This window comes from Mugil cephalus, chromosome 9, assembly GCF_022458985.1.
Source record: "Mugil cephalus isolate CIBA_MC_2020 chromosome 9, CIBA_Mcephalus_1.1, whole genome shotgun sequence".
Classification (NCBI taxonomy): domain Eukaryota; kingdom Metazoa; phylum Chordata; class Actinopteri; order Mugiliformes; family Mugilidae; genus Mugil; species Mugil cephalus.
In genome coordinates this window covers 17,149,228-17,176,866 of record NC_061778.1, presented here as the reverse complement: position 1 = coordinate 17,176,866, position 27,639 = coordinate 17,149,228, and the positions used below count along the sequence as shown (strand labels likewise).

Sequence of the window (27,639 nt, the reverse complement as noted above, 5' to 3'; positions counted from 1 at the left end):
AGACTAGAGACTAAGTTAACCACGCCACAAACCACTAAGTCGCTTATTAAGACTGCAGGGGATTTTAGTGACGGATGATTGGGATGACTCTACTCTTCTGGCATCTCTGCTTGTTTCTTAACTCGTCAGTATCTCACTTACAACCATGTAACAGGATTTCACCAACAGTTGCCTTGTCAGAAAGGCGCCTTCTTACCCATGCATTATGGTGCTGACACAGTATACAGTACAACCTCAACAGCCAAGAAATAGTCTTCTCAAGAAATGTCCAATACCCTTTCACACGTTCATCTCACTAGGTGGCCTGAGTGAACTCTGGTTTCCCTACAGTGATCCGTCATCGTGGGTCCTAATCAGATAGGGTGGCACGGAGTATGAACCCAAAGGTGATGAAGGTTGAGGTCTCTGGTACTCAACTTTCGGCTCAGCAGTGAGGGTGGTCCCTTTGACACTGAACAAGTTTTAAAACATGTATCTTTATTTGATTTGATTCTAATGAGGAATAGTAATGGTACATTTCTGGGTAAATGAACATCTAAAGTCAAACCATAAGATCTGGGTTTGAATATCACTGAGCGGGTTTCATTTTTAGTAGAATAATCAGCAATAACCTCATTTTGGAATAACCAAAAATGTGCTTGTGGAGAAGAAAAGCTACCAGCTTGTGACAATAGATTCACAGAGCGTCCATTGACATGAACCCATTGACATCATGTCTGACAAAACAGACATCTTTACTACATTGTTGTAGACATCCATCAAGCTGTTAACATGGCAAAATGGAATTTTGTTTCTCGTTTATAAGCCGCTTTAGAGTGCTTCTGTGGGTACAACTGCTTCACAATAAATAGAAGAAAATGCACAAAATTACTTTTAGTGCTTGGAAAATTAAAAATCAGTCTTCTGTGTGATGGTTACCACATGCAGCACCAGAAGCCCTAAATAAAAATTCCAACCAATAAAACAGATGTTACAGATTCTTCCAGATGTTCTGTGTTAATTCAGACAGCATTTCCCTCTTCAGCGAAGATGTGAACTATTCGTTTGAAAAACCTTCAAAGGGAACCCCAATTGAGCTATTGTTGTAGTTTCATAATAAGTGTGGCAACCCATCATACTGTCCCGCGTCCTTATGAAATGTGGACAACTTTAACTACTTCAACACTCTCTTTTGGTGTTGAACAAACAAGGCATATTAAGGGTAGAAGAAAACAACATTAAGAATCTCATAAGATTCACTAAACGGATTTTGGTCTAATACATATTCCTCCTACTGCAATCGTACATACAAATACATTGCACCGACCAGAGAAAGTGTCAACACAACAAAATTTAATTGTATGTCGATGATACCGTTCTATATTTGGACAAGATTGTGATCGTTATTTGATTTATTTAATTAAGTGGGACATTTTCTGGGTATATATGGTTTCTCGAAACCTTAAACTATGCCAAGAACTACTTTGGTGAACAAAAAATGTTCTCCTTTCAACATACCCAAGAGGTCTTCTTCTTCTTCTTCTGTGTACTTGGGCAGTCGTCCTACATCCTGGTTGGAATATCTTTACCCAGCTGAGTTATTTACTTTATATCAATTCCACTTTTTAGAAAGAACCATAATGGGCTGAAGATGACGAATTAATGATAAGTAGATAATTTATCAAGAGAAAGAAAACACTTGGCTTTATGTAAAGCATTCCTTCTTTTCTAACCATATTCTAGTGGTGCACAGAAGATCTGCCTACAATTAGAGGTATTTAGGTTAGGTTAAGCCCCTTTATGGCAGTCCAATGCAAGTTTCACTTAAAAATACAATCTTCAGAGTTTAAATAGCTCTCCACCACAGACTGGGCTAACGAAACGCATTTTCTTTGTGTTAAAGTCTTCATCTTTATTAGGCGAGAAAGTTATCATTATCCGGAAACCATGCCTGAACTGCACTATTTAAAAGTTTTCACTGTGTTAAGAATTCGGCATGCAAAACACTTTTGGGCAGGAACAACAAGACTGCATCCCAAAATAAATAAACCTCATTCACTTCTATGGGCCAGTCACCCACCAACAGTTCATTAGCAGAGATTTGGATCAGTGTTGTTACTGCTTGGTTTCATGTGCAGCATTAACATTTTTGGCTTTAGTTATTTAAAACACATTGTTATTTAATACTTTTTCTTCTTTCTTCCCTCCTTCATAAAAACCCCCTGACCCAGGATAAGAATGCCAGGATTCTTCCAAGAACCAGCGGTCCACAAACATCTCATGATTACTTCTCTCTGAGGCTGAAGCTCAGCAACACAAGCTGTGTTAAAGATCCACTGGATGGAGGAAAATCCCCCATTTGGCTTCTTTCATAAATATTAAGGTATTACAAGAAAGGACAGGGGATGACACTAAGGCGAGGATGATGAGTGGAGGTCTCCACAGTGTGCTTGAAACCCACCCCCAGTCAATCAGTTAAATTGATTCCCTGACCGCTGTGAGGGAGAACAATTTCCCCCTCCACACTCCAGGCGATTGGTCTAATCACCGGCCTCATCATGGTGAGTGCACTTTGAGTATTACTGCAAGAGCAGCATTTTTCAGCCAATGCCATGTCCTCCAGGACAACTTGACTCTTACCGAGGAACAACCAGATACAGAGAAGGAATCTGTTCTGAAAGTGCTGCATCAATGAATTTATGAAATATCAATTCACGTTATCAGCACTTTTGTATGCATAGAGCTTTCCATGTGGCACTACTTCAAGAGTAAGGTCATAAACTATTTAGATCATCAATACCTTGCCACAAGGACATGCAATAACCCTATTCTCTAATGAAACTGCAGGAACATCTAAGTGGATTATGACGAACATACTGTAATGCAAAAGATAGAGACTGAGTCAAAGTGGCAGCGTATATATTTAGTATATGACAGTCAGCAAAATACACAACGCAAGATGTCCTCTTGCAGCATCAAACAGAACAACATGATGTTAAAGGCTAATCATACAAAAAGTATTCAATAGTCAGGAAAAAAATATAAAAACTACATACAAATATTCAATAAAGTCCAATGAAGATTGAATTTGTTTAAATGCAGCTAGCCTTTCAAGTAATCAATTATAGCTCGTCAACAAAATGTCAGAAATGCCTGGTGATATTTCTCTGACCTCAAGGTGATGAATTGATTTCATTCTCAAAGACATACAGCTCGAAAAATCACCGAATGTAACGACTTTTCCAACATAAGATTCAAGTCAGGGTTTTCAAGTCAAAGGGGCTGAGGATTTGCAAATTTGTCCTTCTTTGGGTGACATTGAAACAAGCCCAACCTTTACTTTAAAATCAAGAACATTTATTAAAACTACTGGCTAAATACCAGAGGTGACCAGAGTTATCACTGGAAACCACTGTGAGTATTCCTTCGGGTCCACTCAGACCAATCAGTGTTAATGCCACGTCATGCCTCAGGGGTATTATGGCTTTAAACGGAGAGGTGGTTAGAAGCCCTGCTCCGTCCAACCCATCTGAAATGTGTCTGCGAACCAAATATTCCATCATTTCTCCAATAGTCATCTCTGCGTGTGCTTTTTTTCCTTCCTTTGCGATGGTACAACCACATTAAATCTTTCCAGTGTGTCGGTTTAGCCTGGAGTACATTTCCCAGAAGATTAGATCAGAGGAACCAGAGGTGGTCAGAGCGAAGACGATTTGCATTCTTCTGGAATGAGTTCACGTACCGTTCAAGTACACATATGACGAAGAAATGCTTTCATGCATTTATGGCCATTAGCACTGACTTTAACAGTGCATATCGATCAGGCTCATGAATCTCCTGAATCTCTCTCTGAACCATACTGCCGGTTAGAAACTCATAGAAAATTACTTACATAGAAACTCACAATATCCTGACACTAGAGCAATATTGAATCATGCAGAATCTTTTTCTTTAGAGATTTACCTTTGGTTAAGTCTCATTTGATCTCTGCATTTCTAACAACAAACGAAGCAAAGTGACAACCAGAGTGGCATCAACTGAATTTGTTTTCCTAACCAATGCAAAACAAAATATTAGGTTCACTGGCAAAAAGTGAATGCAGTCTTGGACAACAGTCCCGTTCTAATCCCCCTCCATGGCTGTTCTGATGTTCAGTTGATGTCGCAACAGTATTTTTCAACAGCGTGATCACTGTGGAGGACTTTAACAGCTGGTAGTGATGTTAAACCGCACTGAACTGAAGTGCTTCTGCTATTTAGCCAAGACGAGTGACTAAAATGGGGTTGGCAAAATAATAAAAGCGTGTCAGTACGATGCAAAACAATTCAATTATTTTACAAACCACAGCCTCCAGAATGATAACACAGCTGAATCATCTATTTTAAACGAATGTTCGAACCACAACATTCATGAATGTAAGATTTAGTGCAGGACTGTTCTATTAGAACGTCCGTCAGGGACAAAAACATTTTTTCCAGCAGCTGAGGAAATCTGCCTCCCAAGACTTGACGGTGACTCAAAAAAAAATCACAGAATCACTATAATATCGCAAAACTGCACATTTATGCAGCTTTGCTACACTCCACTCACGCAAAATGCTCTCTCGAGACAAAGTCTAGAACTTTTTATTTACTGCTAGGTAACTGTGGACAAACCCTTTGATGGTTTTACCGTTTTGTGCAACAAACAAACGTGTTGCCACTAAACCACCAGCATGGGACGTCACTAAAATGTTTGGACTGGAGACAAAGGGATGCCCGCAACTATGGCTGACAGTTGCTATGGAAAGCTAAAGGTTTACAGCCTCAGCAAAGGCCAGGGAGTCAAGCCCACCAGTTAATCAATGACCACCATTCGCCAAGTGAGGGTCCGTCAAACACAGACGCACATACCAGAGGAGAAGATATGGAGCTGGTTTGAAAAGGAGCACACATGGGAGGAGGCACACTGCGGAGGCCAAAGCCTGCATTCCCATCATGTGGGAGTAACCGTCTGAACAGATAAAAGGTTGGAAGAAATGACTCGGAAGGAAGGTTCACATGTTGGAGTCTGACGCCGGAGAGATGCCACAGTGGACGATCGCCGGAGACAGCGGTTGTTCCTGGGAAGCTGCTTCACACATGCTTATGAGTTTATGTTGTGCTGCAAATTAGAAAGTGGATCGCATGCAAAGATCGAGTAAATGTGCCGTGTCCTGCTCGCTGGAATGTTATGAAGTGCAGATTTAAAAAAAAAAAACATACGGAATAAAAAGAGTGTTTCTTTTGTGGTAGTTTGAAAAGATTCTGTCATTTCTGATACTTGCAAGGATCAAAGGTGAGCGCGTTCAGGTATTTTCATTATATTTTCATCCAGGGTTAGGGTTAGGCTATTTTAAACAATGCTAATTGTACTAAAACTGCAGGTAATGTACACAAAAAGAATGAATATATTTGATAAAACAGCTTTATTTGTTCTGCCATCCAAACTAACTTAGCTGGGATGTCTCAATTTTAGCGGCATACATTTGTCTGGAGTCGGCCTGTTGGGAACTCATCACCCTTCTGCAAAAAGTGACGTAGTCATCTGAGCATAGGGGAGTTGGATTGTGGACTAAATTGCTCTGATTGGTGGCATGACTATATAATTGCACGTGAAGTGTATTTTTTTCTCTATACCGGGAATTAAATGCCAATGGTGTACTACCAGTACTACCAAGCTAGGACTAACCTACACAGAAAGAAATTTCCAGACAAGAGATATCCTGTAGAGTAGCACCAATCTCCATTCATAAAACTGGGACGTTCAAGAAATACATTACAAAGATAGAGCTCAGAAACCGAGCGGTTGCACTTGAGGTGTGATGCAGCCTTCCAGTGAGTGGCCACCAGGAGACCACATGAAACGGTAAACGGCACATTTCACAGGATGCTACCGTCTGCGGCAGATCCGCTGAACTCCGCGTGTAAAATTAGTGGAGTGCCCCTTAGCAACACTTTGTCATAATCAGTTCCCGCTGCTCACAAGCCTCCACATCCCACAGACCAGATGCCGCATCCAGCAGGCTGTCAGCTGGTGTCTCTGGCGAACGCTCATCACAATAACGTGTCAGAGGTTTGTCCGAACAGATGTTCTCTGCTTCCCCACCCCCCGCCCTCTAACACCAAACCCCTCATTCTCCTCCTTTATGTCAGAACAACTCCGGCCATTCCCCTGCTGTTAAACATGCTCCCAGATCCCACAGCTCAGGGGCAGATGGCAAAGTATGTGACCTACACGTGGTTTAGAGGTGGGCTATTTATTCAAAGCGGTATAATTGTCCTCTTTGCTATAGATATGACACCATTCAGTTTTGAAGCATCTGGACCTTAACACACATGGCTTGTATGCTTATTGTGCAAGGACAGGGAGAGGCTTAAGGGTTTGGGGCTAGGTTTTAAACTAAATGTTGGGTTAGGCTGCTTCATTTTAGGCGTTTCAAATTAAAGCATTCCTTTAAATAAGTACAACCTCAGACCGGGTTAGTTACCCGATTATTTTCACCTTGTCAGAGGGGATATGAATAAAAATGGGGCCTTTGATCAAAGATCAGATTTTGTTCCAGACATTCAGCTTGCTGAAAATGATGAGTTACACGAAAGGCGTGAAAGAGTTTATTTAACACAAACTAATGGCAGATAACTTGCGAGTATTGGAGGAAGAAAAAGGAAGAAAAAGCACATGAAATAAACTACAATCATAGCGTTAAAACCTATGTTTTCTTAACAGTCTAAAAAGAGGAGAAACAAGCTATGATGAAAATGCTTTTCATAAGACACAGGGACACACTGAAGTTAAGAAAAGCACAACAGAGGTCTGATATCTATTGTAAGTGCGACACTGCACAAGCCAGGCTTTCCACACACTGGTCGCATTCATTTTGAAAAGTCAGATATGGAGAGCAGTGAGGAATTCAGACCTGCGGTGTGAATACAACCCTGGCCTACTCAAGGTGCTGGTGTATTTGCAACGTCTATCCACAGTCTCGTTTGGCCACGTTGCCTTGACCTGGGTGCAGTCAGAGGATGTACGGTCAAAGACTGTGTCAACAGCACCACGGAGGAACGCACACTGACCCAGCGTATGGGCTCCAGCTGCTGCCACACTCTTTCCTCTCTGGCCTGACCTGCGAGAGGACTCCGCTGGGAGTCCACATCACTCTCACGGCAGCCTGACGGGTGGAGGAGGAGGAGGAGGTCTCCTCTGACTCCTCACATCCTCCTTTACAACGGGGTCAACACAATGTGTCAGAGATGACAGATGTTGGAGAATGACTGCAATTTTAGGGAACGGCGGCTCACTAAGAAGGTCCTGGGTTTGAACTAATACGAACGCAACTCGTGAACCCAGCAAGCAGAATGTGCGAAAGAGAAGCTCTGTCTGATTGCAGTTACCAGCCCCGGTTAGGTCACATTGGCATCCAGGAATAGCAGTGTAACAGTAGACAGACACAGTGAGGTCTGCTCATGCCAGACCCGATGGGGGGTATCTGCAGATCTGGCAGACTTGTGTATGTTTGTAGTCTATAAACAGAACTCACATGGAGTCGCGGGGGAAGTTAGGACTCAGCCCTGGGGACTGAGTGGCTGGAGACAGCAACCTCAGAGCAGGTAGTCGCGTTGAGCAACAGACCAACCTCCGTTAAAAAAAAAGTGCATTTTAAAGCCCTTGGTGTGAAGCAAGCTATAGCGTCAATGAACTATCAGCTAAACAACTAATTCACGTCAGAATTGTATTTGCATAAATTCGGCTGAAAAAAATAATCATTCGCAGCTCTTAATGTTAATAAAATGTATTTTTCACTCTGCTAGCAGAGTTAGCAAACGTCAACCCTGGTTATGTACTGCCACAAGTTGAACAGGCAAGAGAATGACAAAAGTAGATGTTTCTAACTGTCCAAGCCACTTATATTTACTTTATGTACCCCGATTTATAAAGTACCTTTTACAAGTGCACGGAAAGCCGAATTTAACGTTAAATTACGCATAGTTTACTAATATGAACGTCAAATTACACATTTTCAAGATTTGCCAATGGAGTTTGGCGTGTGCGTTTCGGTTTAGTAAAAGGACAATAACAGGTTGCAAGTAGCGTCCGCACTGTGCTAGCTAGTGTCATGAGTTAGTCCACAAGAAGAAGCTCGGGTCCAGTTAAACTTAGCAGTGTCACTATCCACAGACCATCACAAGACAACCACGGACTTTAAACCAACAAAAAACATCCAAACGTAGCCGATAGTAAACACGCAGACAACTTACTTTAACTCCAATGAATGAAACTCCTCTCTCCCTCCGCTGCTCTCATCGCCTCTGCTGCTCCTTTAAATAAAAACCACGTGTTTTTTGTCCGTTTTCTGCTGAGAATTTATTGTGGGACAACCAGGAGCGTTTATGGGCTTCTTTTTTGTGTGTGTGTGTGTGTCCGCGGGCGCCCTTTTGTTATGGTAATCCTAAAATCCCATAGGCTCTGATAACAATATATTCCGCAGATATCTGGAAGTTCACAATGGGAGCTGTCCGCTTGCCCACTCCTTTAAGACAGGGGCTCCGTCCGCCGGTGATGCGTTGGTATATCCCGGTTCATTCAAAATCAGTGCGGGAGTTTCACGCCGTCCATTGTCTCGTTTTCCTCCCCGCGCTAGTCACGTAATAAAGAAGACGCTATCTCTCCCCTTCTGCCCCGGCTCCTGTAACAAACAGCTGGCTCTCGGTCATCTCTCAGCCCGCAGGGAGGGAGGGGAGGGAGGGAGCAGAGAGGAGGAGCAGGAGGAAGAAACGAAGGTGGGGATCCTGACTCACAGCGGTGCAGTAGTCAGAGAGTGAGGCATGAAGTGGAAAGAGAAAGGGGAGGGAGAGGGTGGAGGTTTAAACTGAGATTTTTTTTTTCCTTTTTATTATTGTCAGATTTTAATCCATGATTCCAAGTTGGGCAAAGTCTGCACCAGTCGGCACTAATTAGGGACGATCTGCGTGGGTAGTTGGCAAATCTGTTATTGTGTGAGGGAGGTGAAAAGCGCGAATTTGCAATCGCAGATTCTGTTCCCCCCCTCATAAGAATATTTGGAGCCGAATCTGGACGCGATCGGGTGGTGTGAACTGATTACTCAACTGCGAACACGTGTCGCCGGCAGCCAAAAAAAGGGGGGGGGGGGGTGGGAAATAACGTCAGGAGATGATGGGGAGTAGCAGGAATATCAAACAATGATGGCGAACAATGAGAGCGAAGAGTGGTGACAAAGCGAACCCGGTGTGATGTTGGTTTGACAAATCATCTCTGATTCCCTCATCAGGTGCAGTCGTTCCCCCAGTCTTTCAGTCACCACACAGAAATCTCCTGAAGCCAGCCTATTAGTGTAATCAAAATCTTTAAAGACCGTGAAGGTTGTGTAGTGTCCCCCGAGCGTTACACATGTCTTAATCCACAATCCTAGGAGTTGATCAGTAATACGCACTGATTTATTGATTTCGTGACCACCAGACCATGGCTTGAATTCTGTATCCTGTATCTGTGTCTGTTTTGGCAGCACCGTCCAATAACAAGATTTTAATAACTAAATATGACTCTGTCATATCTTACCTCGATCACTGTATAAAAGAACAAAGGTTAAGCCTCGGGTATCACCAGCCATTTATCTCAAGCCATAAACATGCAGATCAAAGGGACCGTTCGGAATAAGACTTCCCTGGAGCCACATTATCCTGCGCAGTACATATCCTCATAATGTGCGGTGAATCCCATTATCAGCCCGGCTATAATTTATGCTCTTTGTCTGAGCCGCATCGACTTCACATAAAGTCGGTGCGCGTGTTTGCGTGTGCGTCAACGGAAACAAAAAGTGAAACGAAAACGCAGAGAAGTGAAACATACAAAGACTTACAAGATCACATACGTGGCTCATTTTGTCAGCAGAAATACTTCACGGAGCTTTTACCAAATATATTGGCGTAGTACTAATGATGTAGGGAAGGCAGTAGCATGTGTGTCTTTGTAGTGTAGCCCTGTGCAGCCTGACAAATGAAATTAAAAGAAGAAAAGAAAGGGTGACGATATATTATTTTAGTTATGCGTCATGTATTTGAAACATCAGGCATTTGCAAACGCAAACACAGTGTCCATTGTTTCAAACATTGCTGTTGGTTTGATGTGTTTTTTTCCCACCCAGATAGGATCATTTAATGGCCTTTTTGTTTTCCCTTTTGTTTAAGACAAATATGTTTCTGTCCTTGCAAAGAGGCACTGAAATACGTATGTTTGTGTCTCAGAGTCTCACCACTGATCTGGTAAATATATGTTAGCTAGGTTGTGATAGTCTTATACTTGTGTTAGTGAAAACTCAGGACAATAACAGACAATAATTGCCAAGTGAACCAGGTTGCAAAGAAAAAACAATCCACTAATATGGAATAAATTAATGCACATTTTAGGCAGTGCATCATGAAATACGATACAGTAAAAATGTAACTTGCTGTATCTTATTTGATGTAATAGTAATAATAATGTCGACCTGATATTACTATAACATCATGTATGAGTTATGGGTTCCCTCAATTAAGTAAATATTCATATTGGAATATCAGTAATAAACTTAAATTATATTCTTACTATAACGTTTGGTGCAGAGGTCCCAGAAACTCATCTATCAAATAACATGTAATATTTCTTTGAACTGAAGAAGTGCTTCTGAAATACGGAGTTTAAAATATTTGGGAGCAGAGATCTTAGAAGCAGAGAATCTCACCTTGTTGACTAGTAAAGCGAATACGATGTGCAAAGCTGGCAGACTGCGCCTTCTTCAGATGTGCAGCCAAGCTTGTTCCACTAATGTTTGCGGAGATTTTTTACAGAGCCCCCGTCTCTCCTCACATGCCTCCTCAAGGGCCGAATGAAGCCAACCTTCATCCCTTTTTAAACTGCAGCTCATCCCGCTTTGAACAAATTGGCTTAGTTTGTACATGCCCTTTCATTTCTATTGTAAATCCAAGAGGATTAGCATCAAACCCCCGTGTTGAGCACATTTTCATTTTGTAACAATACCAACTAGTTGCAGCCTGATTTTCTATGAAGTGAAGTGCGGACAAGTCAAATCCATCTCCAGGTGTAAACTGTGTATTCGCCAAGTTAAAGGGAAAGCCAAAGCAGACGGCAGCAGACACACATGAGCATCAAGTCAAAGCTTGCCATGACGCATCCTCTGGCCCCTGCAATACTTGACTTGTTGTGTGTGGAATATTTAAGTACCTTGTAATGTATTACTCATAATATGCACGTAGCTCACGGGAGTGGTAAGTAACCAATAAAGTCTGATCTATTTCCTGTCGTAAAATCGGATCGGTATAAGCATGCATTAAAGGAAAGCCCTACTGTCTTGTAAACAACGCAAACCATTCCTTTCATGACTACTTAGGCTAGTCCCACTGTACATTACTCTGGAGGCCCCTGACAGCGAACTCTGGTTTACCCTCACACTCATTCTTCAATACGAAACCTCCTCTGGGACTAAAGTTGGGGTTCTGTTTGGGGTGGAGGGGGCAGTATAAATAGCCCCGTGTCCCCGCTCAGGTTACCCGCCGGAGCCCAGGTTGAAATACCACGAGATAGAGAGACACCACACATGTTCCTCTACACATGCAGACACCTCATGTTTTCTCTGTTAGCATTTTTTCCTGAGCCTCGGTGAACGCCCATCTGACAAATAACACTAGAGCGCGCGATTACACAGCGACACGGAGGGAATTTTTACATCCTGTGAGTAATGATGAGTAGTGCTCCTTCAACGCACTCGCATGATACACTGTGTGCACTCTGATGTAAACGTCCCAGAGTAAAGTGACACAGTTCCACGCTTTCCAGTTTTACTTCTACTATGCTTATGCGGAAAATTGCGAAAGATTGCAGTATAATGCAAAGTTTCAAAATATAAAATTGTTGTTAAAGACTGCATGTCAGTGTGTGTGTGTGTGTGTTTGTATATTAGGAAATGTCTGATGAACAGTCTGGGTGACCGTACTGGCTGTCAGTTATGGTGCCATTAAACCACGTTATGTTCACCTGAAGGTAGCTAAAGAAAGGTAGATACAGTATTTTCATGGTAACCTTGACTTCTATGAAAACAATCCTTTCCTTTTAAAATGCCAATCATCAGGTGATGATGTAAAGATTCACCTCTACTGCAGCTGTATGCAAATCAATTCATGCCTCTACCTCATCCGTATCTGCATGCCTGAGCACAGCAAAGCTCACTCTGTTAACTCATTAACGCAGCTGCTCTTCGATCGGCGACTCCTTAAAAGCACAGGCTGTGCGTTTTATTGAACAGACCTGCTGGTTCTTGCGTTTTCATCGACCAGGTGCAGAGCTGATGGATTGACCAGTGGCTTAGAATAACTGAGATCGTGCACATCAGCAGGCAGGAGAAATTATACGCAAGTCAAAGAGAATCCATGGACCCTTCCAATGTTTGTCCCGTGTAAAATCCCACCAACATGGCTGGATGTCTGATGTGCAAGATTCAACATGAATTACAGAAACGAACAGAGCTGCTTCCTACCTTGTGAGAGGCGGGTGGGCTGTTTGATCTGGAGCCCATCAACAGCACAGAGATTCCCACACGGATGCAACGTGATGACCCCTGATCTATTCTCTATGTAGCAGTGCTGGGCGGCCACACCAGGGCCCTGGATGCTGATGTCCATGAGACCATGACCGATAGTGGTCCGACCTAAAGGAAGATAGATAGATACTTAATTGATTTGTGTGAGAAATGCACAAAGATAGAAAAGTCGTTTGTCAGAAGTGGGATTCGAACCCACGCCTCCAGGGGAGACTGCGACCTGAACGCAGCGCCTTAGACCGCTCGGCCATCCTGACACTGTACAGAGACTTAAAATCAATGCAATCGTGCAGTAAGATATAACGTTTAAAGCTACAGTGCAAAACTTTAGACTCCCCCTTCTGGCAGAAAGAGTAATTACATAAACACTGTCAGCTTGTGCATATGATGTATCTGTAGTGTTCTCTCCAGCTAGAAAAAGACACCAACATTTTTCTAGGACATTTCCCAGGTTCTGTTCACTCCTTCCTTACTGCTGGAGACATTCACCTCATGCTCTCCACCCGCTCTGCCGTAGTCCTGAGTGCTTAGTGAAAGAGTCCCTTGTAACGCAAATGTTCATATTTTTCTGAACATAACAAAGTAGTCTTGGCACCTTAACTCTAAACAGAGACTAAAAAACAAACATTACGATAAAGAAAAGGAAATAATAAGTCAACTAAAACCAACACAAACCCCAGTCTCCAGGCTGAAGTCTTGGCCTGGAGACCAGTTACAACTTTCCCAGCTCAGAAACAATATGTGGGCGAAAGTTGGTCTGGAACTGCTCCGTTAGGAGTTGATCAGCCGGGAAGACTAACTGATGTAATCGTACATGTCCTCTCAAGTGAGTGTATGACCTTTTGAAGATTTATCTTGAGCTCAGAATTTTTCTCACCCCGGGCCAGAAGCATTCAGACAGTTCAGACAACACACGTACGTCAATGTTTGGTTAAGAAAATCTACTTGGAGACTTTTCCCCACTAACAAGTTGCTTTAATCAAACAGACATGCTGATTTTGGTGCTGTTTGGAGCCAAATGAGGACACAGACGTACCCGCGCACCGCCACGAGCCTCCAGATGAGCCGCCAGTATTCAATAAAATGTCCCAGACAAGTGCAACAAAGACACACACTGACTCACACGCTGTGTTTCTGCCTGGACATGACCCCGAAATTAAGGAATCTCCCTGCATACCAGCCTGCAGAGGCGCAGACGGAGAAAGGAAGAGCAGCAGACAGACGGGGCGTCATAGTAAAAGGCAAAACAAAATGCCAAGAGGTCAAAAGGCGTGCACAAGATGAGGCTTGTCTGTTGTTCAGCAGAGACAGACAGGACGGACAATGGATTCAAGAGTGACACCAAGGTCAGGTCCCCAGAGATACAGAGTGTGTGTTGCCGTGTCGGCTTGTAAAAGAGAAGTGACGCTCGTGTTGCCGTGTTAAAGCTGCTGTCTTACCCTCAGGCAGGGGCAGCAGGGTGATGGCGGTGCTCAGTCGCCCGCTACCCAGGCTGACCAGGTGGGGGCGCTCTGCCTGGAACTTCAGCCCCTTCCCGGTCTCGATCAGGTCCAGCGGGGTGCTCTGCGGAGGAGGTCACATGTGAGTTGGAGTGTCACTTGCGTACAACCGTGTGTTTGTTATGTGTATTATCAACTGTTTAGCAGAGTAATGTCAGCCGCTGTTTTCTCTGCACCACAAGGTGAGGCTTTAACTGGCCAGAGCACAGCTGAATGTGGTCTACTTAAGTTTTTTGTAGCATGCAACACATTTTAACTTGTAATACAGAAATATTTCAGATATTTAATTGATAACATAAGAATCCCAGTCGCATTTACTAACACACAGTCTCACATAAGAAATTTGTCTTGGTGCAATAAACATCATAAGAAATAAGAAAGAACATAAAGCATAGAGAATATGGGCAAATAAATAAGAAGAATAGAAGAATAAATAAAAACTTGTGTTTTATATAGTAAATGGACTGTCCAGCTTTGGATGGAGCCTGATGCCGTTACTGTAACGGCTACTAAAAACCAAGCTGAAATCCTAAATTTCCCATGATCTGACAAAGCCAGCTTTATATTTGAGACCCGTATTCCATGCAACATCCTCCATCCTCTGCATCTCATTGTGCAACAGTTTCTGCATGATGAACGGCTTGCTGCGAATGCGACCTAACAGGGGATCATTTCCGATCCATTAGCTGATCTAATTGGCTGTGCATGACACAAAAACATGTGGATGTGTAAGATCACGGGGGGGCGAAGTCACAGAGGAGTGATGATGCTCAGCTTTCTGTCCTTCACAGAGTGGAATTTTACTACTTCACTAATGCATCAGACCGACAGAGAGAGAGAGAGAAAGGGCTCATCCTCCTCTCTGGGGATGGGAGGCGTCTTGACAGTGGGAGGCCGTGCACTGGCTGTTTGCATATTCCTTACACACACACACACACACACACACACACATAGACACACACACAGGGATGTGTGTGTGTGTCGTCTTCCCCCTTCGTAGCTCTTCCTGAAGCACCACCACCACATGCACGTAGCTCAGTGAGGAGGGGGATGGATGTTGCCATAGCAACAGCCCTCCCGCAATTAAGAAAGCTCCTGCAGGGTGTTCTGTTAACTAACTGGCGGTGAGTGCGCTTTTCAGCACAGCGATGCCTGAACATGAAGCCAATTCTGCTTTTCAGTCATCCTCTTTTCACGTTGAATTATTACCACAGCGGCGCCGACGTTTGACTCCGGATGCTGCAAGATGTTACGTTCGGTTTTACCTCCCAGGGTCTGACATCACTGAATAAATAAATTCTCCCGTTGAGTAACATCCATGGTTCGCTGCACGATACCAGGAAGCTACCGGTGAAGCAGTATGCTGGATTCTAGCTGTCGTTCTTGATGGTGCTTTTGCTATTTTGACATGTTTTTGGCTTTTGTCCCTTTAAACAGAAGCCATGTTTATTATGGGCAGACTGATGTGGCCCATGTGTGATGAATGATAAAAAAATTATATTATATTAAAGAGCGATTAGTCAGTAGTTTCACATGCAACTGTGACATGTGGCATGTGGAGATCTGTTGCACCTCTGGTCCTTTGTCGTATATTTGTTTCTATGTTTGACCACTTTTAGATAAATTTTACTTTTGCACTGTTGTTTAGATTTCCTTACCTGAGAAACCAGCAGTTTTTAATTCTGTGTGTGTCCTGCATTTGAGCTTATTTTTTCCCTGTTACATTTGAGCAACAACTCTTGAGTGTACTATTAACACCCATTGTATAGGAAGCAGTGATTTAGTGTAAACGGTTGGGTTGATCTCAGAAACAGCTCTTGCATCAAACTGAGTAGAATCTTTTAGAAACGACCCCCAGCATTTGATGATGGTTGACTGCGTATGTAATTGCTAGAGATTACTCTTTCCCAGAACATGCACATAACATGCTCTCAAGCACACGTTGACTGACAGGCATGCAGAGAGTGCCGTTGATACAGTTTCTGACAGTCCGCCATCATAATACCTGATGTTGTTTCATATTGTGGCCTTTAAAGTCAAAGCACGTTGTTATAGTGTTGAAGTCCTGAAATCTATGAAAACAAACAGTAGTATATGTTTCACTAATCACAACATGGTCATACGTAACAGCTGAAGACATTTTTCTAGTGCTGGCAGGCAATGTTGCTTTTAAGTAGCTGGCAAGGCCCCGTGCCAGCTGAAGTGTTAAATGAAGTCTGATGGGTGCGGAGTCATTCACTGGCTCGGATTTGCATTTTTTTTAATTTTTTTTTATTATTATTTACAATCTGGACGCGATCATTGACTCGGCCCCTCGGCTGGTTAGCTATCCGTGTGTGTCCTAATAGGATTATCTGAGTGTGGTGGTCGGTTGGTGGAGTGGGGTCAAGCCTAAGAGGATTGCTGAGACAGAGGCTGGTTGCTTGGAGGGCGCTGGGAGGCTTTACTGGGACCGATGGGAGGAGGAGGGGGAGGAGGAGGGGGAGGAGGGGGAAGAAGGGGAGGAGGGGGAAGGGCCTGAGGCCCGATACTGCAAGCTTCACGCTGGCTTATCTGCTGTGTGCTGCTGCTCCCACGTGGCGCGCTCAGTAACAGCTCACCTCTCTGTCTGTCTGCCTGCGTTTAATCTAATGCACACATCCATTCATGGTAAATATCACATATCCCGTGTATCTTTCGATAAAATGTATTGTACTGAACTAGACGAAACACTGGTCACACCAGATCTAAATATCTCTAGCTTCCTTCCAACTGTGTGTTTCTTTCTTTGCCAATGTTCTCTGAAAACGTGAAAAAATGATGTAAATCAGATAAATGTGAGTCGATATTGCTGGACTAAAAGCACATACAAGCTACTGATATGTGGAGGCCTTCAGTAGTGACACAAATAGATAGTAGGCTATAAAAAATGTGTTAAAATCTTTTTCTAATTATATATACTAGAGGGTTTCCCCCAACAGGAACCTCAGAGACACAAATATTCTACTTGTATGTGTCAATAAAATGAATGCACAACCAAAAAAAACAAGTGGATAGACGCTTATTAGCCCCCATTAAATCCATGCGATTGATTCGGGCGTCTTTTGTTTCATAGATGACGGTAGTTATGGGAATAGCAACCTAGAGATCAATGCCAAATTCCCGGCACGGCTCAATTATGTAATCTTATCTAATCATAAAACAGTTACAGTTTGGTATATTTGCCATTAAAGCGGTTATTGTGGCGCTATCCTCAACTTCTGGACAAAATATGCAGGGTGATCAGGCCAAAGAGCCGGACAGAGATCCTCAGCGATCTCCGTTTCTTGAGGTCAAGCCCCCAGAGATACCAGCGGAGAGAGCAAAGTTAGGATGGACAAGAATTATTGTTTGAGATCAAACAGTTTCACTTTGAAGTCTTTGCTTTTCTGTAATGACTGGAATCCAAATATATATATATATATATATATGCACATATTTGGATTCCATATTTTAAAAAAAGTAATTTTCCATTCATAAACTGCCATAAAATGCAGTTCTATTAATTCTAATTTTACCCGTCTAATTTTGGTGGTTGTTTTTGAGTCAGCGGTCCTCCTCATATTCCACCAACAAACAAAAAAAAAACTGCATCAATTATGAATCACACATTTGTACTTCTATTTTTTTTATAGTGTAGCATTCTAAGAAATATACCTCTTTGTAAAAATGAACCAAATTACACTTAGAAACCTCAAATCTTGCGATATCCTTATTTCAATTCCTTTTTATTTCTGCAGCACTGCCCCAGTTTCTTTGCAAGGAATCGTGAAAGTTTAATTCTGTATTGTTTCTACAATTTCTCCCTGCACTAGGGGAAAAAAAGAAGAAGAAAAAACCAGCATAGCCACACACACCCCCTCCTCCTTAATGCCTGATAGGATTGTCGGACGCAGCAGGTGGGAAATTCAGACAACCAATCTCCGGGTTTGTCTAATTACTAACTCTAGCTGAAGATTCCTGCGTTACAACGTACTGACATATGCCGTCAGGATGCGTCCCAGCTGCGCCGCCTGACCCGACCTGCTGCCTTCAGCTCTGTGTTTATCATCCGCGGAGGGTTTGAGTGCCAGAGATCTGTCAGAGCGGCTAATATGGTGACGCTTAACATCAGCGGAGGAGGCAGAAGAAAGAAAGAAAGCGTTTACTGTGTCCGTGAACTGGAAACATGTAACAATGAGTGGTACAAGGATGACATATGACTCTATCTTTCTGTGAGGCCTGCCAAGTTTTGAACAAAGAAGTCCTGATGTGAATCCTCTGGTCGATTCTTTGCTCTTACTCCTCTGTTCTCTCCCACTCCGAACACACACACACACAAACTTTTGTCTATCTTTGGCGGGATGTTCCTTAAACTTTAATGCGTTCCCTAGCAACCCCAAAAAAAAGCAAGTATCAGAGAAATCCAAGTAATGAGCCCGACGAGGACTATGCGACCCCTGCGAGCCCCCGGTACTCACCTGCAAGACCTGGTGAGTTTGCCGTCCACACTCCGGCATGTTCCTGTTCAGGCGGTCCATGTCCACTGAGCTGTCCTGTCCAGCTCCCTGCGACACATGAAGATCCTGAGAGGGGAAGTGACAGCATCGACAGGGTGAGCAACATAAGGTCGTCATGGGTGACTTCATTTCTGTGGCGTAACAAAGATTAGTGTATCAAACTCTTCTCTTTATCTCTTCTCACGGTCTGCCGTTGATAACTCCAGAAAAATGTTGAAACGCTCTCTAAACAAAACTCTTTTTTTTTCCTCCTCATAATGCTTAAATACTAAAAGTTCAGCAGTATTTTCTGGGATTCCCCTTCCCCACACTGCCTACACAGCAATGTGTAGGTGTGATTCATGATGTCAACACACACACACACACTCACTCGGCGCTGTGTGGAAGAAGAAGTACACACTGAAATCTCCTGGTAAGATGACACATGCACAGGAAATCAACCACCTTGACTCGTCTGTCAGTCTCTATGAATACACACTGGTACTCAAATCCCACATCCCTTCTTACTCAAGACTATTATTTTGGGTATTTCCATGAAGTCAGCACAAAAAACGAACGGCTATAAATAACGCTCCATCTCCAAATTAGCGCGCGTGTAGTTCGAGTAAGTGCGAGAATACGTGAGAAAACACTTCTGCAGTCATTATGTGAGATGTGAGAAGCGTGCGGTCGGGGAGGAAGAACAGAAATCCACATGGGAAAGGTTAGAAAACACATAATTACGGCGATCGCTCGGATTCAGAGTGCACCCGGAGTCGTTTGCATGCCTAAAATGTTGTGCAGCGGGGATGGAAAATATAGTTCTGATGTGCTCTGCCCTCGGGATAACAAAAACCCCGCTGCAGTATCATCATATTTGCTCTCCTGACAGGGAATTATATTCGGCGGTGCAAGCCTCAAGCAAGCCTCAAACAGTAAATCACAAAACAGCCAGAAATGTTTTAAAAAATTCCTTCAGCACCACCCTTTTGTGCAATAAAAACAAAGAAAAAAAAAAAACAGGAGCTCCAATCTAAGCCATAGGAAACTGACTCTTTTCTGAAGGTCGTCCTGTAAAATATTTTATCCAACAGTTATAATTACCTTCCTCCAGTTGTCTAGAAAATACATTGCCTCCATGGCAAAGAGCCGCTCCTGGTTTCTCTCTCAATCCTTTCAGCGTGAAGTTGATTAGACGGGACACCTCTGAGACTGCACCGAAATTTCACTGCATCTGCTTTCTTCCAGCAAAACACGGACTGGGTCTTTCTCTTGATCTCCGTCTTTTGTCTCAAAGCTACGAGTGCATCTCTCCTCACAGACTCCCATTCAGGAGGTCGGACCTGTTGCTGCTTGCTGCACTAAACCAAGACCTGCATTCCTGGCTGACAGCACCTAAGTCGCAGATAACAGGGAGACATATGTTTGTGTGTGTGTCTGTGTGTGTGTGTGTGTGTTGATCAAACGAGTGGAGAGGGAAAGCAACCAGGAAGGAAGAGGAAGGGGTGATGAGTGAATTGGTTTGGTAAAAATAAAGTTTTGAACATGTTGAATCAGGAAAGTCGGAGCCTGCAGCCTGACACAGATGCACACACAAACACGGTTTAAAAAAAACAAAAAAACATGACAAACAACTCAAGGTGTTGACCTGGCCTCTAAATTCACTAGACCTCAAACTGGTCAAATATCTGTGGGATGGTCCGCAGAGGCCCCTCCCCTCAACCCACAGGACCCAAAGGCCCCCACTAACAACATCATGTTACCACACACCACAGGACACTCTCAGAAGACCCATGTCCATTCTCTGATTAGTCACAACTGTCTTGGAGGCACAAGGAAGACCTACACACACACCCTGTCTAGAAAAACACAGTTATTAGACCAGAAGTTGGTCATATGTTTGCAGCCCAGTACAACTCGATATGAATCAGCAAAGATAAACCGCTCCGGGTTGTTTTGACCCTCAGTGTACGTCTTAGTATTAATGTGCTTAGTCTCACACTTCTCTTTCTACTCTTCGACATAAGCCAAGTATACTTTACTCTACTATTCTTAACTATATAAAAGAAAAAGTAAACTTCAAGTATAATGCCTCAGTTTTAGTATACACATAGTACACTTGAATAAACTAAAAAGGAAAACTGGACGCTGTTTGCTAACATTATGAAAGATGTCAGTCTTGCTTTTATAGAATGAATAACGTTAGCCAGTGAGGTAATGCACATTAGTCATTTTTGCCTGGCTGATCTCCTAAGTGAGCGAGTTAGCTTAGCTTTTGTTCTGTATTTTTGTCTTCCTCTTGGCTGTTAAATTTAACTGTCCACACAAGAATTAAACAGCCATATTACTCTGAGTGTGGGTGTTTGTTCCCACCACATCAAAGCCCCTTCCCCTCACATTGTGGGGGGATTGTAGGGGAACCCCACAATCCAAAAACCCTCAGTAGATCCACAAAGAACTCTCCATCTGTCTATTTTTTTTTTTTCTCTTTCTCTCATGCCAGGGCAGAAAGGCTGGCATTGTTTCCTGTTGAGCGGGCACGGGCCTCTGCTCACACATGAGGGAATCTTTTTGATGAGGTTGTGAAAGCGAGGGAGCGAGTCTGTATGCAAAAAATGTAGAGGCGAATGGAAGGGTCTGACGGCCCGCCAACCAGATTCCTTCATCCCGAGGAAAAATGAGGCGAATAAAATAAGACATTAAAATAAGAGGGAAAAGGTGAGTTCGAACACAGATGGTTCATCCGCTGCAGGACATGACTACAAATGTTGCTTTGTCACAGATCAAGATATGACTTTGGAAAAACCTCAGTCACAGTATTTACCTGCATCATGAAGAATTTTATGTATCGTTGTAAGGCTACTTTGCTTAAACTGAAGTGATGCAAAGTTTGAGACCGACTCAGTGGACGTTCATCCTTGGACCCTGCTGCTAGTGGATTAGGAGCTCATAATGTGACACTCTTGTGCAGCAGCCCTCAGTTCCCTGGGACAAACACGTGATTTAAACAGCTAGGGGCCCTCTCAGAGAAAGCAGAGATAATCAGGAATGCCAAAACAGTGAAAAGGATGGGTCAGAACATAATCATCTGAGCAGAGCATCCATCCGCTATTCCTTCTATGTTGGTGTAATAAATTTCACACATCTGTGCACCTCTCGGAAAAAACGATAATTGTTTTCGTGGACGTCACACAGCACAGAGTTTCTTCTGTTTGACAATAGCAAAAATAGTTGTCATAGTTGTGTTTTTGAAAATGGGGACAGTGATACACTATTGTGATACCATTAGCAACATCATTTGTAGGTTTACTTGAGTTTTTAGTTCTGCTAATCTTTCACCATACAAAGCCAACCCATACCTGAGATATTTCTAAGAGTTTAGTTAAAGTGACACATCTACCCACTTATTTACACAAGCGTTTCTTTTCCATGAACTGTAGATCAACCTTCTAACCCTCTTACATGTGGGCATCCAGCCCTACTGAGCTTCTCTTAATAAGCTAATGCTAATGTTACAATGAGTGAGCCAAGAGCAATTCTACGTCTCAACGTGGTCACTATTATGCAAATTCATTTTTTTTTTTCAATTTTACAACTTCACAACTGCTGTTGAAAACAGTCACACATGCATACTAACACTGACTCTTCCTCTGGAAAAGCGACAGATTTGCTTTTTCTTGTCTCCCTTTGGTCAAGCACTCTCAGCAATCAAATAATAAAGTTCCTGTGCGTCTGTATGATCCTTTGTGGTCACATTATGGATTCAAATAGATGCAAGTACAACGACCATCCTCTCACTGCCTAGGAACTGCATAGGAACTAAGACATTTCAAGTTTGATCATGTGTTCAAATGAATTGAGTAGAAGTTGTCTCTGGCTGGAGGCAAGATACCGTAATGATGGGACGCTTTGTGATCGCAGCAGAAAAACAAACATGCTGGAAACAGCGATGAGAATGTAAATGAATGGAGAGGAAGGAGGTGTTAAAGCCGCACAGGTGTGCCACAAACTTCCTTGTAAACACACCTGGCTGCTTTATGGAGGTCCTACTAGTCTATGTGGGAGTACTGGCAAAGCGCACAAGAGCTTAAGAAACAATAGAAAAGGGCTCTCCTCCAGAAACACAGATATATAATCTGACTGCTGTGTTTCTCCAGAGCTTTTGTTCTCCAACTGAGTTGGTCCGCCTCCATAAAGAGTTCCTTCTGCTGCCAAAATCTAGCAACCACAACATCTGCCGGCCATCTTGTTAGCTCAAAAGGTGTCTCTAATGAAATATGACTGACTCTGTGGCGTGCTCATCTTAAATTAGTCTATTATAGAGGGAAAAAAAAGAAAAAATGATGGATGAGCAATGATGTGTCAATATTTTATGTCTGGCTGATTGTACTGTCTGTCACGCATCTGCACACAAGACACTTTAGCTAACCTTACACTGGGACACTTTAGCTAACTTTACACTGAGACAGTTTAGCTAACTTTACACTGGGATGCTTTAGCTTACCTTGCACTGGGACACTTTAGCTAGTCTTACACTAGGACATTTTAGCTAACCTTACACTGGGACACTTTAGCTAACTTTACACTGGGACGCTTTAGCTAACCTTACACTAGGACACTTTAGCTAACCTTATACTGAGACGCTTTAGCTAACCTTATACTAGGACATTTTAGTTAACCTTACACTGAGACACTATAGCTAACCTTATACTAGGACACTTTAGTTAACCTTACACTGAGACACTATAGCTAACCTTACACTGAAACACTATAGCTAACCTTACACTGAGACACTTCTTTGCCAGAGTTGAAGCACATTGTTTTAAAATTCTAACCAGGAGCCAAGCGAGACCAGATGAAGGAAGGAGCCAGGGAGAGGAGTGATAGCTGGATGACAGAGGAGGAATATAAGAGCAGATACTTTCTTTCTTGCTCCTATCTTGGCCAGGCAGCTGCCACCACGTAGCTCTGCTCCAGTCTCTTCGGGTCTGATAGTGGAGTCTGGTGGATAATCCTCCGAGCGCAGGGACATCCATCTTTCCATTATCTATATCACTTAATTAGTTTCTCTCTTTGTAACTCTTCAGCCTTATTGTTTTCACGTCCCCTGGCTACATTCTCAGTGATATTTTTGCTATAATTTGAGTTTAGTAGTTTAAGTCAGCTACACTTCTGGCCCCCATATGAACAATGGTATATGTACATCCTCCCGTCATTCACATTACAGTGTCTTCTGCTCTAAACTGACAGCTGAAGATAAATTCTTGCGGTCTGCTGTGTGTGCGCTGTTGTGTTGTTTTGTTTTTCCCCTCTGCTGGATGCAGCCCAGGCCAAATGACACACTCTGTTTTTAGAAAGGAGCCACAGAAATGCATTAAACTTGGGAAGCGTGGGAAGAAGGGTGGAGCCACTATACCTTCTTTTGCGAACGAGACAACATTCTCGCGTGCTGTATATAAACCTGTAAAATCGCAAGATTGTAAATTGTCTGCTGCTGTTGATGGCGCAGACAAGCCCTCAGTAAATTATCTAACAAAAGAGTCTCTCTCCGCTGCATTCACACTCCTCGGCTAAATGTTGTAAACCAGTGGGATGGGATGAGGTAAATGATTTGGATGCAACATCATAACAGCAATGACAAGATAGTTAAACCATGTGAAAGCCGCAAGATAAATTATACAAGTCTGATTTTGTAGACACACGCAGCCAGAGAGGCCTTCATCTCAGAGATGAGAGTAGATTTATAGCAGTGAGGAGGAGGAGGCACATCAGCTCATGCACTACATGTATGAAACCACAGTCTGGCAACACCCAGAACACAGGCTCCCCGAACACGTATGGTTTAGTCATATAGAGAGTCCCATAACATCTTCCACTAAAAGAATGTTATTTGTTTGTTTGCAAATATTACCAAGCCTGGCTACAGAGAAACTTTTCGTGAATAAAGAAATAATAAAGGGAAGTTTTTCAGCTACAAAGCGACAGAGGAGCAGATGTATTTTGTTTCTGTATCAAACAGCATTATCATCAAAATCTCTAAAGTTACCACAAGAAACACTTCACATATCATGGAGCAGGTGAAGTTTTCTAGTGCCAAGAAATCCCACACACTATCAATCACTTGAAGCCAAAACAATGAGCTTATTTCCTCTACTGCCAGAGTATGTAATCCAGTGTAATTTCCTATAAGGCTTTAAGTAAGCCAGCCACACTCAGTCCTGCAAAAGCAATGCATGTTGCATAAAAAAAAAACACTTTTCCAGTCTCCAAACATTTGATAAAGATAAGCCCCTGAGATAATCAGCTTGAGTGGTGGAGCCATAAACAGTTCTCACAATACATCCATCAACTAAACAGTCAAGAGTTTATTTTTTTTTAACTTGCAAATTGTTGATAGAAGTCCTATCTACCATCCCCATGCAAGGTTTTAAATATTTTTTTGTCACATCCCAAGATGATTTCATGTTGCAAGTTACAGCTCGCCTGCTGCAAATTACTTAAAATCTGTCCTTTTTTTTTTAACACATTTTATCTTTCCATAGCATTACTTTCATCATGTTTACACTACACAATGTTTCTGGAATTGGCTCGCTTATATGCTTTTTAGTTAATGTTATGGTGCCTACAAATATGGTTGTGTGTACCACGCTCACATTCACCCTGTAGTTAGTTTGTTAAAATCTTAACAGTCTCAGCGGCTACTAGACAGCTGGTGTCACCACTTCAGCTGCAAGAATTCAGTGTACACAACTTCCCATGTCATATGCTGCCTTCAAGGGATGTTGTGTTTACCGTGTTCATGAATAAACTCTGCACGAACGTCCCCCTCTTGTGGTATTCACAAGTACATAAGTAGAAATCTTCGATAAGGTCAGAGTTTACGAGTCATATACACGACTTCCTGTGTTGTAACCTATGATCATGAGTTCCACTTAAAGCCACTACATATCGTACTTGTGCTTTTTTTTTTTGTTGAAAAATGTCTTTCATAAATGAAAGACTCATGTGAGAGTAGGAAAAGCACAAAGATGATATAACAGAGTTTGATGTTCCCAGTGTAACATCAAACTCCGAACCCAATCCTAAACATAGCATTTACAAGCTTTATTCATGTTAGCCCACGCTGCATAGCTGCGGTTAGTGGCAGCATTGTAAATAAATGCCCCAGTCTCTCCAGTCAAAACCTTTGTCATGCATTCAAGTACTTTACTTAAGAGTATCCGTCCAGACACAGCGAAGGGCAGAAAACGATTTTGCAAGCAGCAGCAGGGAGTGTGTGACAGATAAAGGAAGAAGACATACAGGAAGGCTTCATTCTGCCGTCTGAGTGTCACTATATGTAGACTTCCTGTACATCTAGACAAGCCAGAGACCGTTTCCTGTGAGCGCTACAGGCCAAGGTCAGGGTTAGTCTCTACTGTGGGATAAGGCTGACCTCAAATATGTACACTGTGAAAGGCTGTCATAATCACAGGGGACCAGGGGACAAAGATCTAAAGCTTCCTGAGATGTGCCATCACCCTGAGTCTCACTCTCTGGTTTCCTCTACCATCGTCCATCTACATATTTTCCCCTTTCCCGTCTTCCCTCTGACCCTTTTCATTTCTCCATCCATTTTTTCTCACTGCCTGTCTACCAGAAACTAATTTGCATCTATAATGATGTGGTCTACGTTAGTAAAGTTAGAGTATTTCCACTCTGTCATTAAAGCTACAGTATGGCGTTAATTAGTAGCACTGTTGGATGGAGCCAGGCTCACTGTGTATCAGTGTTTCAGTCTTTAAGCTAAGCTGTTTTACTAGACTAACCCAGAACACAGCTATCCTGACATGTTATGGGCATGTTTCAACCACTACAGAGCTAATTTAACTCCATGGTCCTCAGATGATGTGTATTAGAGCTGGTCGGTTCCTCAGTCAGTTCCTGGGTTAATGATTCGAACAGGAACCCAGAGTATTTTTTTTTTTCTATTTGTTTGTTGTTCTGCATTAAACATAATTAAATTTTGGTTAACTTATAATTGATTTTCCCATTCTTGTTCCATTTGGTATTTGTGTTTAAGTGGTTTATGTGGATCCTTACCATTGGTAACATGGGGAAAACAACCGGGACTCTGTCCCACACTGTTGGTTAAATTCTAGGATTATCTTACCTTAAGTGAACCAGATCACTTTAGTGAGTGACTCAGAGTAATGCAAGCCCATAAAATTAACCAAATTTACCACCACTAATGTCTATGACTGCGTCACTCTCTTCTGTCCATTGGTTTGGCACAACTGACTGACTGCAGACCAAATTTCTGGCAAGATTGTTTCCAGGCTACAACGCAACTAAAAGGATGGTAAATATTAGACTAAAGGGCACTTTATGTTCCCATTCATGGAGTAATTGATATAATATTGCTATAATGCTGTAATGCTATGATGCTGCATTTAACCGTGGTTCAGTTAGTCTACACAGCCACTTGTCAATAGGATTTCAGGACAGTGAAATTGAAATTGGACCATCAGCAGTGTGGGCACTAACATTTAATGCTGTTCTGTGGTTTATGTACCAGTGTTCTGTAAATGACTGAAATGTTCAGTTTGATCAAGTATCTAGGCTTTGTATAGAAAACAATGTTTACATACAGAGCATTGTCTAAAAAAGGCAACTGGACTTATTGAGTTTTGAGAAGATGTTTTGCTGCTCATCTGACTAGTCCATTCAGTCTTATACTGTAAAAACAGCATACATCACTTTAGGACAGCACACAGTGTCCTCTGGTATTGTTGGTCAGGGCTTCATACTACAGCAAGATAATGACCCAAAACTTAAGTCCAAGCTATACCTCAGGGTAAAAATAAGATGGAAAGCTTGAGCCCAGTCTCTAGACTTTAACTCCATTAACTTTAACAAAACTGGTAAAGAATACGATGAGTCAAAAGTTTAGAATATATTTTGGGTTATATATTCCTTTTTTTTTTTCTTTCACTTCAGTTGTTTATTTGATGTATGCTTTCAGGGTAAAATAAGACATTAAACTGCATACCTTTCA

At 42.5% G+C, this 27,639-nt stretch overlaps 1 protein-coding gene and 1 non-coding gene across 22 annotated transcripts in view; both read right to left on the bottom strand.

Annotated features, from left to right (window-relative positions):
- Positions 1 to 27,639, bottom strand: part of phldb1b (pleckstrin homology-like domain, family B, member 1b) — a 105,336-nt gene that overhangs the window by 55,674 nt on the left and 22,023 nt on the right. For 17 of the 21 annotated variants that reach the window (XM_047594448.1, XM_047594453.1, XM_047594444.1 and 14 more), the window contains exons 2-4: positions 18,585 to 18,689; positions 14,047 to 14,170; positions 12,545 to 12,715 (exon numbers count right to left, since the gene is read on the bottom strand). In XM_047594448.1, coding sequence (XP_047450404.1) covers positions 12,545 to 12,715; positions 14,047 to 14,170; positions 18,585 to 18,689 — 400 coding nt within the window. Of the gene's footprint in view, positions 1 to 8,255; positions 8,712 to 12,544; positions 12,716 to 14,046; positions 14,171 to 18,584; positions 18,690 to 19,706; positions 19,995 to 27,639 lie in introns of those variants that run through there. The other 4 variants (XM_047594446.1, XM_047594452.1, XM_047594463.1 and 1 more) reach the window with 4 other exon arrangements.
- trnal-cag lies at positions 12,782 to 12,864 on the bottom strand. Its single transcript has one exon. It is a non-coding gene; the product is annotated as a tRNA-Leu (tRNA).